Source organism: Crotalus tigris, unplaced genomic scaffold, assembly GCF_016545835.1.
Source record: "Crotalus tigris isolate CLP2741 ecotype Arizona unplaced genomic scaffold, ASM1654583v1 scf7180000018334.392729, whole genome shotgun sequence".
Taxonomy (NCBI): domain Eukaryota; kingdom Metazoa; phylum Chordata; class Lepidosauria; order Squamata; family Viperidae; genus Crotalus; species Crotalus tigris.
This window is the reverse complement of record NW_024096949.1, coordinates 240,541-256,256: the sequence shown is the minus strand read 5'-3', so window position 1 is coordinate 256,256 and position 15,716 is coordinate 240,541. Positions and strand designations below refer to the sequence as shown.

At 37.2% G+C, this 15,716-nt stretch overlaps 1 protein-coding gene across 1 annotated transcript; it reads right to left on the bottom strand.

Annotated features, from left to right (window-relative positions):
* Positions 1-220: 220 nt before the first annotated feature.
* TAL2 (TAL bHLH transcription factor 2) lies at positions 221-11,562 on the bottom strand. Its single transcript, XM_039350444.1, has 2 exons — positions 11,437-11,562; positions 221-2,013 (listed from the first exon to the last, which is right to left on the bottom strand). The coding sequence occupies exon 2, from the start codon at positions 1,994-1,996 to the stop codon at positions 1,643-1,645; it is 354 nt and encodes a 117-aa protein (XP_039206378.1). The 5' UTR covers positions 1,997-2,013; positions 11,437-11,562; the 3' UTR covers positions 221-1,642.
* Between the last annotated feature and the right edge of the window lie 4,154 nt (positions 11,563-15,716).

The window sequence follows — 15,716 nt, the reverse complement described above, 5'->3', positions numbered from 1 at the left end:
TATAGTTTTCAGGATGTATATATAGAAGGTTGAGGCCCTTGACAGGGGCAATGATATCATAGTTGCAGTGACAGAAATGGAAAATGATAAAATAAAAACCCACCTAGCTAGAAACATGCATGCCACAGAGTTTTGTCCCTCCTCCCCCATTTAAAGGTTTTGCTTTGTTGTTTAACTGAAAATACATAATATTGGTAGCTAATTTTAGAGTTCGAATAGTGGTGTTTAACTCAAGGAGACCTGTGATTTTTAACTATGAAGTCTTTAAAAAAAACAGAAACTTGGGAGTGGCTGTATCCAATTATGAGAATTAAGTGAATGAATGACTGCTAGTTTGGGATAGTATATGCAGAAAGTTAGGTGCAGTGGAATCCCTCATGGAAAGAAATCCATAAGTGATGCATGTGATCCTATATTTATTTCAGAGACAATTAAATAGTGCATCTGGTTTATAAAATGCCACTAACAACAAATAAAACAGTTGTTTTTCTATTCAGCTGTGCTTTTGAAGTTATTTAGTTATTTTTATCTGTGCAAACGTTCTGGAAAGTCTAATTGAAGCCAAATTTAAGAGTTTTTTCCTCACATTATAAATCTAGTTGAAATAATACTTAAATCCATATTTTTAAGGTAGGCATCTTTGAATATTTCAGAAATAACTAAATTCCACTGTTGGTTATATCTGAGCAAGCATAGTGGGCATAATCCATTCTCAACTATTCAGATGCATTCCTTATGCATTTGTTTTGCTTAAATTTTTATCTACCTCAGGTTTTGACAAATACTGGAGGAAAAGTAGTAAATGAAATGCACACATCCTAGCACGAAGATTGCACTGACCTGGGCAATGTGGGCAAAGGAGAAGAGAATCTTAGCAGTGCTCAACTAATTTTGATATTAATGTATCTTAAATGAAAAAAGTTTTTTTAAATGAGTAGCCTTGGCTCCAGAACTCGAGATATTTTCTTTTACAATACCCAATTTATGGTTGTGTACAATACCCAATTTATAGTAGGCAACATTATCACATCTCATGAAATGGATACAATGAGATGCTCACAGTTGTAGTTGTAGATGTGGCTGCTCAATTTATGTGGTTTCTCTCCTTAAGAAAGGAAGTGGGAAAGAAATAAATTATTCACTATGGTGTTACAGGAAGTGGAAAGGGATTCATTCTACATAGGAGAAGATGCAACACTGGAGAATTTGTTTGACTTAGATCTTCAATTAACCTTTGTCAATTCAGCAGCCAAATCAACGGGAACTGAAATTCCCAGAGCTCCTAGCCAGCTGTTTTAAAACTTACAGTGTCACTCAGTCACAAACTACTGATCCTGACAATTTTCACAGGTATGTCACAATAAAGGGCAAGGTCCATTGGCAACTTTCAGTAGGCCCAGTCAAAGTCCCTTGGACTCAAAGCCCTTTATAGCCAATTAGGCCATTGGAATTCTTTTTAATTATTGAAAACAATGTTTTTCCTCAGAAAAGTTTACATAAAGTACGTTTGAGTTTAAAAAGACCAAGATGGACCAAATAAATAAATAAATAGATAAACACTGTATGGAAGCAAACAACTACCACAACTGATATCAAGGGGAACTATCAAATTGCAATCAGGATGATTATCCTGACTGACTGATTATGGAGATGATGTTTCTGACCAGCATTCTGGGATGTTGCTGCTTGTATTGGGAGAAGGGACCTCAGAGTCTTCAAGGAGAGTCAGTTCTTCCATGCGTTCCAAATGTGGATTCTGCTGGAACAGACCCAGTATCCTTTCTCGTGGATTCACACCTGTTTGCTGCAGCCCTTGATCCCCAAGGACCTTGACGAGGAAGTTGATGTATCTCATGGCTAAGCGAAGAGTCTCATTCTTGCTCAACTTTTTGTCAGGAGGATGGGTGGGAATCAGCTTTCTCAGCTTGGCAAAGGCACTGTTGACATTTTGTTGCCTCCACCTCTCCCTGCTGTTGGTGAAGATTTTTCTGGTCATCCTCAAGACTGGAAGAGCTAGGAAGAGAATGACAGGAGTTGGGAGAACATTAGGAAAGACATAATAAAAGGACAAAACGGTTCATTCAGCTGCAACCATGAGGTAGAAGGTGTGACTTCAAGTGTTGAGTTATGGTACTTGATGTTGAAAATGAAAGCTTCTTAATAACAGAGCCCCCCAGCAAGAGATACCCTACCTGATACAAATGTAGTATTCCCCTTGCATATGTATTCAGAGGAATCAGATTCTAAGCAAAGAGTACTATTAGAATTGTAGCATCTATGCTCAAACATAGACATATTGTAGATATTGTAGATCTATTAGTTTCCTTATGCCAAAAGCATGGTGTTCCCTTTATTGAGACCAACCAACATGCACAAAAGGATGTATAAGCATTCTCCAGATGTATTATTTTATTTTCATGGAAGAATTTTGTACAATAATAAAAGCAGTACAAATTTTGAGAAAAAGAGTGAAAAAAAATAGTGAATAAGTAAAGAAAGGAACAAGGAAGAAAAAGAAAAAATATAAAGAAGTGGCTTTCAATCTTCACAGTAGTATAAATAAATTTATCGTCAGTCCTTCCTCTTTAACTTACATTTTGATTCCCTTCTTCCCATATTTTAGCCTTTCTAATAATCAAATCCATAAATCACTAATTCATTTTTTCTGTTTTCAGCAAAACGTCCATAAAGAATTTCTCCAGAATGCTTCATAAGGCAAAATTCAGAAAAATGCAAGAAAGTACAAAATTAAGCCAAATGTTTAAACCATGATAAAACTGAAGGTCGGCTTGTGAATGGATATTGTGCATTACATATAAGAGGTTTCTAGTGTTCCTCACCAAATGGTTGTTCAGGGGTAACTACATGTGCCTAAGATTCTTAAAACGTACAAATCGTCCTCTTTTAGCAGCACAGTTGGGACTAGCAGCTTATTTTTTTAAGCAAAGCAGTTGTTAAATGAAGCCATTGCTACGCTTATGATTTTACTTCATCTCTCCTCTGCTTTACAATTTTACTTCATCTTTCCTTCTCCTTTGTCATAAATGCAAGAATTGGTCACAAAATTACGTTTTCATCACTTCATAACTGTATAACATATGGTTCCTAAAGAGGCAGTTGCTAAACAACTTGTAGTATAAATTAGGATGTGTTACTGACCTTAAACAATAACAAATGGGTACGCCATGTATTCAGGTTTGTCACTTGTTTTTCCTTCACTTCTACTAGCTAAGTATATTTGCTTAATAGCAGCTGGCACTGAACTGCTGCTGAAATGGAATATATTTAAGATGTACCAATCTTCGTGAAGTAGTAAATTACTAAAAAATTACCTGAATTATGAGAAACACTTCAGGCTATCGCATGTTCTGTGTTTTCTTGTCAGAAAAACATTGACAGTTTTGCATTGCTTCAGAATCACTCTGGTACAAAAAACCAAAGCAAAACAAAACAAAAACAGTTCATACAGCTGTTTGTTCAGATCTAGACTGTTTGGTGTAGTGGTTAAGCCTAGAAACCAGGAGACCGTGGTTTCTAATCCTTCCTTAAGCATGAAAGCTGGTTGGGTGATTTAGGGCAAATCAGTCTCTTTTGGTCCAAGTTACTATACAAGGCTGTTGCTGAAGAGGAAAACAGAAGGCAGAAGTATTAGGCTTGTTTGCCATCTTCACTTTCATTTTAAATAGATAGATTAAGATAGATAGGTAGGTAGGTAGGTAGGTAGATCAAACATTTAGTAATAATAATGCCAACGACAACTCTAAATCCTGAGCAAGTTTATTTTCCATAATCAACACCCAACTCCTGATTCAGTTCTCCTACCTCAAAAAAAAAAATATGTGTGTTCTGTTTATTTAAAACATATTCCCTCTCAAGTCATCACAGCAGCATGTGGCTACAATTACAATCAGTGAGAAATGTGCCTTATTGAAAAAATGCCAATATGTTATCTTTTCACAGCCATAACTCACAGGAGTTGTTCTATACAGTGGAGAAAGTATGGCTTAGCAGCTTTATAATATGCATTCTCTCTTAGCAACTGTAGAGATTTTCAAGAAAAGTGGATAAATACAATGGGGTCTGAAAATGTGGGATATGGGGCCTAATTTTTTTATTCCTTTTATGGATTGGGTAGAGATCCAAGGGTTTTTGTAATTCCAATAGGTGCAGCAGAAAATGGCTATATGGTGTGCCATTTTCTGTACCCCCAATTGGTCAACTGGCAGGAGCATTGATTGACTCATGATATTCCCTGCCTACTATCAATATTTTGAGGATAATGGAAATTAACATGAGCTCAATCATTAGTAATTTGTTTGTAGGGAATCAGGTTTGGCCCCAATGGGGAAAATGTAGTTAGACAAAGCTTTATAGCAGAGGTATACACTGTAACTGCAAGACCTGTGTACTTCAACTCCCAGAATTCCTCATGCTGGCTGGGGAATTCTGGGAGTTGAAGTCCACAAGTCTCAAAGTTTCCAAGGTTGGACTGCCCTTAATTTATAAACTCTGTTACATGGATTTATACAATCTGAACAGAAACCAGAGTATTATATGGATATGTAAGATTAATCCGAAAAGGATAAGACCAGTGCAGAGCAGCACAATTGGATTCACTAATTCCATTGGAGAATTAAACAAGTGAACAAATAATTATAACTGAAATCCAGAATGCCAGTACTCCTGTCCTTTTACTTAGGTATCAAGTTAACGTGCTTAGGTGCCAAGTTAATATGCATCATAAACACATTAAATACTGTAATAAATGAAAACTCTGTAACTTCCCATTAGCACAGCACTCCAGTGTAAGCAGCAATATTTGTAGAAGGGCAGCAAGAGCTGCCTCGCTTTCTTTCTTCGGTGCTCTTCTTTTGTCAATACAAGCCCTGAGAGCAAATAGCAGCCTTTGTGATTTCCTCCATTAGATGGCATGTTTTAAAAAAATGCACCCTTGTATCTCTGACATTTGAACAAGATCGGCAAACAGTAATACCCTCTCTCTCCATCTTGGGTATCTTTCATAAAGAGCTATTCCTGATTGCTGTTTCATAAGATGGGGAGTAGGAGAACTTTTATGGCAACCAGGCATGAAACCAAAACCATTTATCCTGGTTGCGCTTCCCAGAAATTTTGAGTTTGCCTAATTGTTCTATCCCAGCAGAAAACTACAGAGCAACTGCAGTATATATTCCCAAGTCGTGCAGTAATTTTCAAGTGATGTTGAGACTCCAACATGGCCTAAATTAGATTGGTTATTTGGGGTCTTCTGACCCATCCTCACAAATAGCTGTTTTTCTGCTTCCCTGTTCTATTGTGATGCTGAATTTCAAAATTATAATTGTAGTGAATGTAGAATTTAAATTAAGTTACTCCCGAGAAGCACCGTAAAAAGAATTAAGAATGACCAATTTACAACTCCGTTAATGCAAATAAGATTGAGATAGGCTGTGCTATACAAATACTGCTTGTGAACTCTAAAAACAATTTATTTGAAAGGCAGTATCTAAGGGTATTCATTAAACGCTAACAGCATGTAATATATTCTAATAAAGTGTTGCACATGTATTCCTTGTATTGGTTCAGACGGCACACCAAGAGAATAGTTGGAAAGTCTGGTTGGGTTTTCTACTGGCAGAGAAGCATCCCAACTATTCAGGCCCTTGTCTTCTTTTTAGGGAGAATCCCTCCCAAAGAGACATCAGGCAAGGATTTCCAAGAGTCCTGTACAATAAGACTTATATGGCAGCCAGAAAACAGACAGGGAAGTTCTCCAGAACTACCACCCAGGTCCAAGCTTTACATAAAGCTTGTACTTCTCAAGAACAAAGTGGGCTCACCAAACCTCTTAAAACCTCTTAAAACATAATCACTTAAAGAGAGGGGGGACTGTGTAACTATTTAAGAGGAAGTAACATATTTTGCTATCCTTTTTTTTTTCCTCTCCCATTCAATGGTGTCGGATTCTCACAGAGTGTCCAGACCGGTCTCTTCAGTTTTCTTAGCAAGGTTTTTCAGAAGTAATTTGTGATTGCCTTCTTCCTAGGGCTGAGAGAGAGAATAACTAGCACAAAGTCACTTAGCTGGCTTTGTGCCTAAGAGAGGACTAGAACTCATTGTCTTTGGGTTTCTAAGCTCATGTCTTAAACACTGCACCAAACTGATTCTGGTCTAAATACCAAAGGAACCAAAATGGTACGGTACCTCTTTGAAGCTCTATAGGGGGTGCAACAACAATACTGAATATCCAAATAAATAAATAACATACAGATGGAACAAATTAAGAAAGCACCCCAGAACAACTCATAGAGAAATGAGCCTAGTCAGAGACTACAGAATAATTAAATAAATGTGGATGAGATGGGAATGATGGAACAGAATGAAATGCTATGGAAATGAACATACAATACACACTCAATCCTCATTGTCCATGGGTTTTACATTCTTGAAAACCTGCCATAGAAATGGAAACTGAGATTATTGAAGTGTTGGCCCTAATGAGATCACATGACCTATTATTATAATGATGTAGAGACTTGTTAACGCAACAAACATGCAAGAACAAGAATGTGGTTTCCATTAGTGTAGCTTGTATTGAAGCTGCATAATAAGCCTCTTTTTTCCTGACTGGACATGGCTGTGCATAGATGCATGTAACCCATATTTAATAAAAAAATGGGCTACATACATGTTTATAGAAGCTTGTAAGCAAATCTGTGGAAGCTGAATGCATGGATAATGAAGACTGAGTATAGTTCTTTAGAAGGCTGAGCAACACACTCAGATTGCACCGTTTTGTGGCAGCGCTCCTTGCTTTCCTGTATTAAGAAAACAGAGTATCTAAAAGCCTTTTATCTGCTTCTGTTACAAAATATGCCAAAAATATACCAAAACTAGAAGGAACTAGTTATTTCTTTCTGCTTCACAGTTCAGTAAAAAATATTGTAGCAGCATTTAGCTGACTGATGGCCAAAGTACGCGATTCCAAAAACATATCTGGTAATAATGTAAGTAAAAATTAAACATTTTTAACAGTGTGAGGCGTTTTTGATTGTTGTTGGAATGAAAGCAGTCAGGGAGGAGAAATAGATCTAATAGATATACATACATAACCCTTGTAGGCCTTCCAGGGAAGCTGTTTCCTATTTATCATATATTTTAAAGAACAGCAGTGGTTACTCAAGGAAGGACATACACTGGAATCTCTGGAAGAAAGGGTATTTTGTTGTGTGTCTTAAACAAGGAATAAATTTTGTGGAATTCCCCACTTCTCTTTCTGAAGACTCAGATCAAGGGAATTTGTGTTGAATGTTTTTAGGGCAGCATCTATGAGAAAGAATTGTATATTCTCAGTAAATCCCAACACTGTTTTAGTTCTTTTGTTCAATACAAAACATACCTCAAGCATAAAATGTTTCTAACTCAATTGAAGGCATATCTACTTAAAAGATACATCTCAAGAACTTTTCCTTAAAGCAGCTTTTGTGAGCAAAGAATCAATTCATAAACAATTAAAAGTAACCATTTTTAAAATTCAGAAAGCAATTTAAAATCACAATGTAATAAAAATCTGGAAAATCACAGCTGGACTTTGAAGAAGCAAGATAAAATGAGTATTGATGGTTTTGAACTTTTCTTGAGAAGACTCCTGAGAATACCATGGACAGCCAAGGAAGCAAACAAATGGATCATTGAACAAAACAACCCAGAGTTTTATCTCAAAGCACTAATCATCAGGCTCAAATTATTCTACTTCACATACATTATGCAAAGACCTAGCTCTCTGGAGAAGGCTCTAATGCTGGAAAAAGTGGAAGAAAGGAGTATAACCAATAATAAGGTGGGATGGACTCAGTTTCAGCTATGATGGATTACTTAGTAGAAGACCTGAAGGACAAGATTAGGAACAGATGTTCTGGAGACAATCTAGGTGTATGCTCGCTTAACAATAAACACCAACTTGATAATGTACCAAAAAAATAATAATAACCCATAGCATATGTAGACATTGCTTACAAATTTTTGAGTGACAGACCTTCACCAATGTGAACAAACGTATCCACAACTCTAATGGTCCCTAGTAGGAGAAGTCAGGAGAAGGTAGGAAAGGGTTAGTTTATGGCATGCTGCATATGTACACTTGGCAGCACCATCACAGGAGCCTACCATTAACAATGACTGCACCCTATGTTTAAGGACGCCAGGCTGACAGAACTCTTTGGCCGAGTGGAATGCAGGCAGATGGAGAGCCACCCAAATGAGGATTCAAGCACTCTGGGAGGATCCAAGCCAGCCAAAATGGGGAGGAGTCTGCTCTGTCTGAACAATAGCCGAGGAAGACTGGCCCATGGAGTCAGCAAATGATCTGATTGGGAAGAAAAATGTTGAGCCATGCCTGGGACCACACAGAAGGATGGGCTGCACCCTATGTCTCCTTTGAAACCCCCTGGAGAAGCCCCTCCTTTTCCTCATGAAGAAAATAACACTAAGAAAATAACACTTGCACTAACTCTGATAGGGCAAGCTGTTGTATATAAAGAAAGAGTAAACCTCACTCGCTTCGAACACTAAAGATGTTACCTAGTTGGGTAATAAAATGCCAGTAGCCAAGCTACCATCTCAGAAGACACCAAGGACTCCACAATTCAATTCTGAACTACGTATCTTCTCTTCTGTTGGTAAAACTCTATCATATCATTGAGAATACTGGTTCTGTATCTGATCCAATCACAACTTCAGTCTTAGCCGTTCTTCGTAGGGTCAGCTCTTGAGGCATGTTTTTTTTAATTACGTTCCTATTTTATCTTGATTTGAACACACGGAAATTCAATTATAAACAAGCAATAAGAGTAATTATGTACAAATTATAAGGATAAATTTTTAAGCAGTTACATTTTAAAATCTAAAACAAAAATAAAAAAGTAAATATATTTTCTTCAAGTCAGAGGCTTCAGAACTTGTCCTTCCATTTCTTATCATGGTATACTTAAAAAAAGAAAAACTTGCAGAATTTTAGATTAGAGTAATCATGCAGCAATTAAGTTACTACTGAAATTAATGGAACTGCATTCAAAGTGATACTTAAATTCACCTAATGGCCTGCTTTTATCTGAATTACTAGAAACATAACAATTAAAAAACCTGGCAAAACAAGCTAAATTTAAAAAAATAACATTCACTATACAAAACAGAAGGAAGCAATCATTTGGTAGTGTTTAGAAGAGACACCCATTTGCAAATCCATCTATTCTAAAATAATTTCTTCACTGTTTCCAGTAAGTGTTTTTGTAAATTCATTCTTTGATCCATATAAATGTATACTATAAATCAAAATTAGCATGCAGTCCTCCTCAAAATAATATTAATTATGTAGAGGAAAGCATTTCTGAACAAAGAAGAGTGGAATAATAACTAACCAAGGTGAAATATATGTAGCCCCTTCTTGTTCCCAATATAGAGGAAAAAATAGTTTAACTCTTTCTTCCTTTTTTCTAACCAAATCACCCCCAGAAGCTATTTATATACAATAGTTCCAGGGAACAATTACCTCTGTCTCCAACAGCAGAATTTCAAACCAGACTATCTTTAACCTCAAAGATACACATACCACAGTCCTATGTAAATTCAACTTAGGTGCAATCAAACAAAAAGTGACAATGAAGATATAAGAATATTTTAAGGGTTTTGCAAACTTCAGCTTCAGGTATGTGTATAGTGGAAGGGATTCATATCAAGACCAAGATACAGGAGATAGGAAATAATCCCTTCCCTGTTCATGCTTTTCTCCATAAAAATTACTACTCGGTCACCTGACATTGCTTCTCCTTAGCAGAGCAATGAGTAGCAGGAGTGCTTTTATGTGGTATCTTGCACTGTCTGGATTGCAAACTTCATAATTTGCAATTTGAAAATTTCAGGTTTCAGTTAGATATGTTTCTAGAAGTGTCTTTTTTTTGTGAATAGGTCAGGTTTGGGTTTTAGAATTCTGATGAGCAAAGCCAATCTAAGATATTTAGGGAAAGGTGTTGAGAAGATTCCTCCATGTTAAATTTCTTGTTCATGCCCGTCAGTTTCAGGGAGAGAATTAAAGATGTGCTTAAATCATTCTTGCTGAAATCATCATGCCTCTTGATTGGATAAAATATGTGGCATATATTCAACAAATTCCTATGTGCCTGTAGTAACATATTGCTATAAGGCAAATATTTTGACAAGCTTTTCCATTAATCTAAGCTGTTGGTGATTATATTAGCACCTCTGCATTGCTTTTTTTTTTGGCCATAATATCAAAATGGCTTTTGAATATATATGGATTTTGTTTGATTGCTGTCATGCTGTGAGGCAAAATTCCAAATAGAGTTTTGTTTGGTTGTCATTGGTACATTTTTAATAGCCTGGGGGCTATTTTTTAAATTTGGTCAATTCCACATTGTTGATGGAATAGATATGGTTGTTTTTTTTATTATTCTAATCAGAAGTACCCAATTCTTCCAATGTAACAAAGAAATATGCTCCGAAAGAATTACTATTGTTTCAGTAGCATTCAATAGCACTCATTTCATACAGAGCCATTATTAGAGCGGTTTTAACATCAGGACAGCTTTATAGGAATTTATATGAAATGCCGCATTGCAAATTTATAGTCAATCTCTTGGAATAATTTAAAGCTTAGCCGAAATACTCTAAATATACAAATTTGTCTCAGGAACTAGCAAGATTTCATAGTAAAATGTAAAAAAGTGGTTCATCTAAAAATAATAATAAAATGAGCAGACAGGCTCATAAAAGAATTAATAAACTGTGAATAAAAGCAATACACCTTTCATATTATACTGAATTCACAATGTGGTATATATATATATATATATATATATATATATATATATATATATATATATATATATATATATATAATACTTCTCCAGTTTAGTTGTTTGTTTGTTTGTTCATTTTATATGCAATGAATGATAAAATCTTAAGAGGTTATAAAGCTTAAGCTTTAAGCTAAAGCTCACGATGTGATTTCCTAAAGTTGCTGTTTTATCTTTATGTACCCATTTATGGGATGTTATTCAGACCTACAACTAGTTAAGTCTGTAATTACAGCATTTACAGCCCAACAACAATGTGGAAAATAATTGAGGCAGGCAATCATCTGTTAAGCAGAGGCATTTCCTACATTGCCTAAGCAAGATCACACAGGGGTTTTGTGTCACGCATGTCAAAATAGGGAAGACCAGAGTCCTCACTTTTAAACAAACAAAAACCAAACATGCAGTGAGGGCAAAGGGCATTTCCAGGAAAAGATGAAATGCTGCAACTTGTAGTGCACCTGAAAACCCTGAGCGTGCCTTCATTTAGAAAAGTTTTCAGAAGACAAAGTTCTCCAAATGCTGGGCGGGAAAAGGTGGAAAAAAATACGAGTCGTTCGCAACTTACCTTTTCCAAACTGCACAGGCTGGCTGTAGAGAAATATTCACAGCGGTTGAAGTCAGCAAGGTTTCCTCTTCGCAGCTCTTGGGTCTTCAGCTTCAAATCGCCAGAGCCTCTTTCCTTACAATCCAGCCAAATGCCAATCCCAGCCTGCCGTCTCATTTATAGAATCTGGGCTCCTTTGTCTGGCGCGTGTCAGCACTAATGTGGCTGATCTTGGCAGCTTATTCCACATCTCCTGGGAGATCCTTTTCATGCTGCGATCTTCTTCCCTACTTACTCCCAAGTGGGAATAGATGGAACCAGCAGTGCAATGCTTTGTTCCAAAACACAAGGGTTCCTTCAGATCCAGGACACTTAGGAGAAAGCCTGGAAGCATGAGTTTAGCAAAAATCTAACACTCAGCAAATTCTGGCAGCTTTATGTCTGGGCCAGGCCAAGGTTGAATTTTGCTTTGGAATCTAGCAGGAAAGGTGTGTGTGTTTGTGTGCGTGGGGGGGGCTGTTCAGCTATGGATATGATGCATCAAACATCAAATCAACAGGCAGTGTCAAGTACTCCTCATTAAGTATCACAACAATTAGATTACAGATTTGGGGGAGAGAGCAGGATTGGAAGGTCTAGCTTTTACAAGAGAGGAAGCTGAGTGATCTTGTCCAAAATTAATATAACATCAATTAGATGCTTTATGAAAAGAAACCTTTTCACCATGGCTGCTCTTCCTTTTATGAAATAGACAACATTTTTGCATCTGATACCCGTGCAGACAGTAAAACATTTCATATCAATTGCAAGTATGTTTAAATGTCCAACTGAAAATGAAGGAGCTAGGGGAGAGATGATCTACTGGTCCACAGAAGTCCATGGGCAAAAAAATCTCAGGTTCAGAGCATTTCACATATGGAACAAGAGCAGTTCCCCTAATTTCAAAGCTGAATTGGAGGAGGCTGGTGGTTTATGGAGTCACCATAGGCTGTAAATATACAAATGACCACCAGAGAGCCAGAGGGTGGGGTGTCTCATATCTCTTTCTGCCATCTAGTGGTTATATGCCTCCATACCAATTGATGGTACAGTGTACCTACCATACCAATTGGTGATTTCCAGATGCATTGGTCTGGCAACTCCCAAAACTGCCCTTTGAACCTTTGGTTCAGTTGGAACAAGCCTCCTATTCTGATTTGTCCACCTATATAGTAGCTTCAGCTAGGCATTGTATCTCGTATCTTGAGGAAAAAGAAGGCCGAATTAATACGTTGCAGGAAAGTCCAAGTTTTGTGGAAGTGCAAAACATCTCTCTTTAAAAAGCTTAAGGATTGCACACACACACACACACACACACACACACATGCACACACACAAACACACACACACATACAAACACACACACACACACACACACACACACACACTATGGCAATTACGTGTGGAAGGTTGAGTAGGACTTGAACAGAACTAGTATCTTGTTATCTCTTCAAGGTAGTTTAGACAAGAAATACAATTATGAGTACTAACTCTATCATAAGGTTTCATCAACAGAATCTTGCAAAATTGAAAATATTTCTCCCCTCCTTTACTTTTATTTTCCAGAAAACTAGGAAAGGGTCTCCTCTGAAACACTTCCTATGCTCCCCAATCTTTTGGGGACTAATATATCTTTTACATGATGGTTGTCCAATCTGCAGCTCTTCCTCCTATCTCCCAAAATCAATTTCACATACCATTATAGTACATATTTTCGTTTAACTTTTATTATTACGTTATCTTGGAACGAATAATTGACCTGACAGGAATGCTAAGAAGCAGCCCTCTTGCAGGAAGACAAGAAAACAGGTCTGGTTATCAAATCCTATTCCATACTCTTTCACTCTTCTAATTTACCAAAGGAAGAATAGACCCAGACACACAGCAAAAATAGCCTTTGCTGAGCCCCTGAAAAATGTCCCAAAATTAACTGCTAAACTACAAACTGCTGGCTGGGTTCGCAACCTTGCCTTATATACAAATATATTCCTTTTCTGCCTCATGTTTTTATTCAGAATCTCCTCCAGGTTGTCTTATCATTGCTGATTTGTTTTTCTTAATTTTTTTCCCTTCAACTTGTCAACAGATGATGAACTATAAATTTCAGAACATTGTGAGATCTGTAAGACTAGCAAACCTAAGTTAGACAGTCTTCCCCAACCAGGCGCCCTCAAATTTTCTGAACCAAATCTCAGGATTTCTGTCCACAGTGGATAATAATAAAATCGGTGCTTCTCTCAAAAAATGACAAAAAAAAAAAGAAAAACCCTCTCCTCACCACCACCATTTCAAAAGTGCTAAAGAATCTCAAAAGTCCAGCAAATTAATGTAATCATTTCTAGTACTTGTGAATATTATTCTGTGAGATTATGCATCCTGAACAGGAATAAGGCATCAGTAACAATATACATACAATAAGTAATAAAATAAAATTGGAGGGGAAACAATTCTCACCTGCAAGGGAGTTTAAAGACATTAACCAATCTTTTTTCAGGAGTTAAACAATCTTTTTTAAAAAAAAAAAAAAAAAAATTAACATGGCCCAAGAATGTGAACACTTAAAATTTCAGTGGCTTGGAAAAACAGGCCACACATTCATGGGTTTGTGAGTTCCTCTCCTGAAGGACTAAACTGGAGGCTGTTCTTTTCTCATGGTAAATTAAAGCCACAGAGCTGCCTGCTGAAAGCTCTGTCAACCGCTTCATTTAGCACAAGTGTTATGTTAACTAAATCCCTCACTGCCCCATTTGGAAGAGGCCTTTGGCCTCACAGAAGTCTCATTTCCATGTAATTTACATTGGAAAGTTGCCCGAAGCGCCTGCCTTCACCTTCGCAACCTCCTCCAGGCCGTTATTTATCCCTTGCCTATAGCAGAGGGATATTCCGGCCAGTAGTCTCTAACGTTGGAGGGAATGTTCCTCTAGGACCCGTTTATATCTCTCAAGGTGCAGAAAACTCCCCCAAATAAATGCATCCATTCATCTGCTGCCCGTGTAACATTTGCTGAGGGAATGGATTTGTGTTGAATCAAAATGAAAACCATTAATCTCAAGCTAAAGCATTATACAGAATTTATTTTATGAATGGAAACATTCTGGTGGTAATCAGAGGTGCACTTGACACCAATTCAGTGATATTTATTGCATAGGGCCGTTGTTTGTCCCTCTTGTATTGGATTGCTCAATCCTTTAGTGGCCCTTCACAAGAGGTGTTTACAAAGGTGGCTAAGCGGGCTTCCAAGGAGGAAGTATCCAGTTTCCACGAACTGTAGGTAAACTTTGATTCCTAATGTCTTTTGAACCTCCCTCACCGCAATGTGCAGTATTAGGACAGTGCTAACCAACTTAAGCGCTAATGATGCAATGTCCTTGAAAAGACATTCAAAGCAGTGTCCTGGAAGTGCTAGATAAAAAATTACTTTCTGACAGCAATTGCTGAGATGCATTTGCTTTAAAGAAATGTTTGTGCCATGCACTAATATTTAGAGAGATAATAGAGAACACCTCAGCCTGTTCCCACAACACACTTCACTGGACCAGGAGAGGGGTTAATATGTTACAGGACAGTGACAGTGATGGTCAAAAATTCAGAAAATGCCTAACTTGACTCTGCTGACATGTCACCTCCCACTCCCCCTGGATTAAAAAGAAACAATTCATAAGAAAGAGTAATAAATTCAATTCAGTTCAATTATTTAAATTCATCATCAGATAAACAAACAAATAAATAAGTATATAATTGTGAATATTTTTCAAAATGCCTATCCGAGGCAGCTCTGGGTCACACAAAGTCTGGAAATTGAAGAATGCTCCTATGTGGCCTTGCAGCCTCCGAAAAGGGCAGGAAAGCACACCCTGTTTGGGGGTACTTTTGGGGGGTTCCAGAGGCCATGCAAGACTGCCTGGAGGACTGGTGTGTCACCATAAATGACATGGTATATCACCGGTGACGTGTGTCCTAGTTTGCCATCACTGTTATAGGAGGATATATGGAGCTCACTTGATCCCACAAAGTCCTAGGAGATTAAACATAACCCTAAACAGAGCCATTCACATGCAGGGTTAAACTAATTCTACCCAGTCAGTTATGTTGTTGGAACAAGCTAAGCAACAGTGAGCTTGGATAACTGGACTAACCCTCTAAGAAAAAAAAAAAAAGATCTGGAGAGAAAAAAAATAGTCGAAAAAACCAACAGTATTGGACAATAATATACACTTGATTAGAAAAAATGTTAGAGAAACTCATAGACTATAAACCTGAAT

Coding starts and splice junctions, on each gene's coding strand:
- TAL2 (XM_039350444.1), bottom strand. CDS start 1,996: ATGACCAGAAAAATCTTCACCAACAGCAGGGAGAGGTGGAGGCAACAA.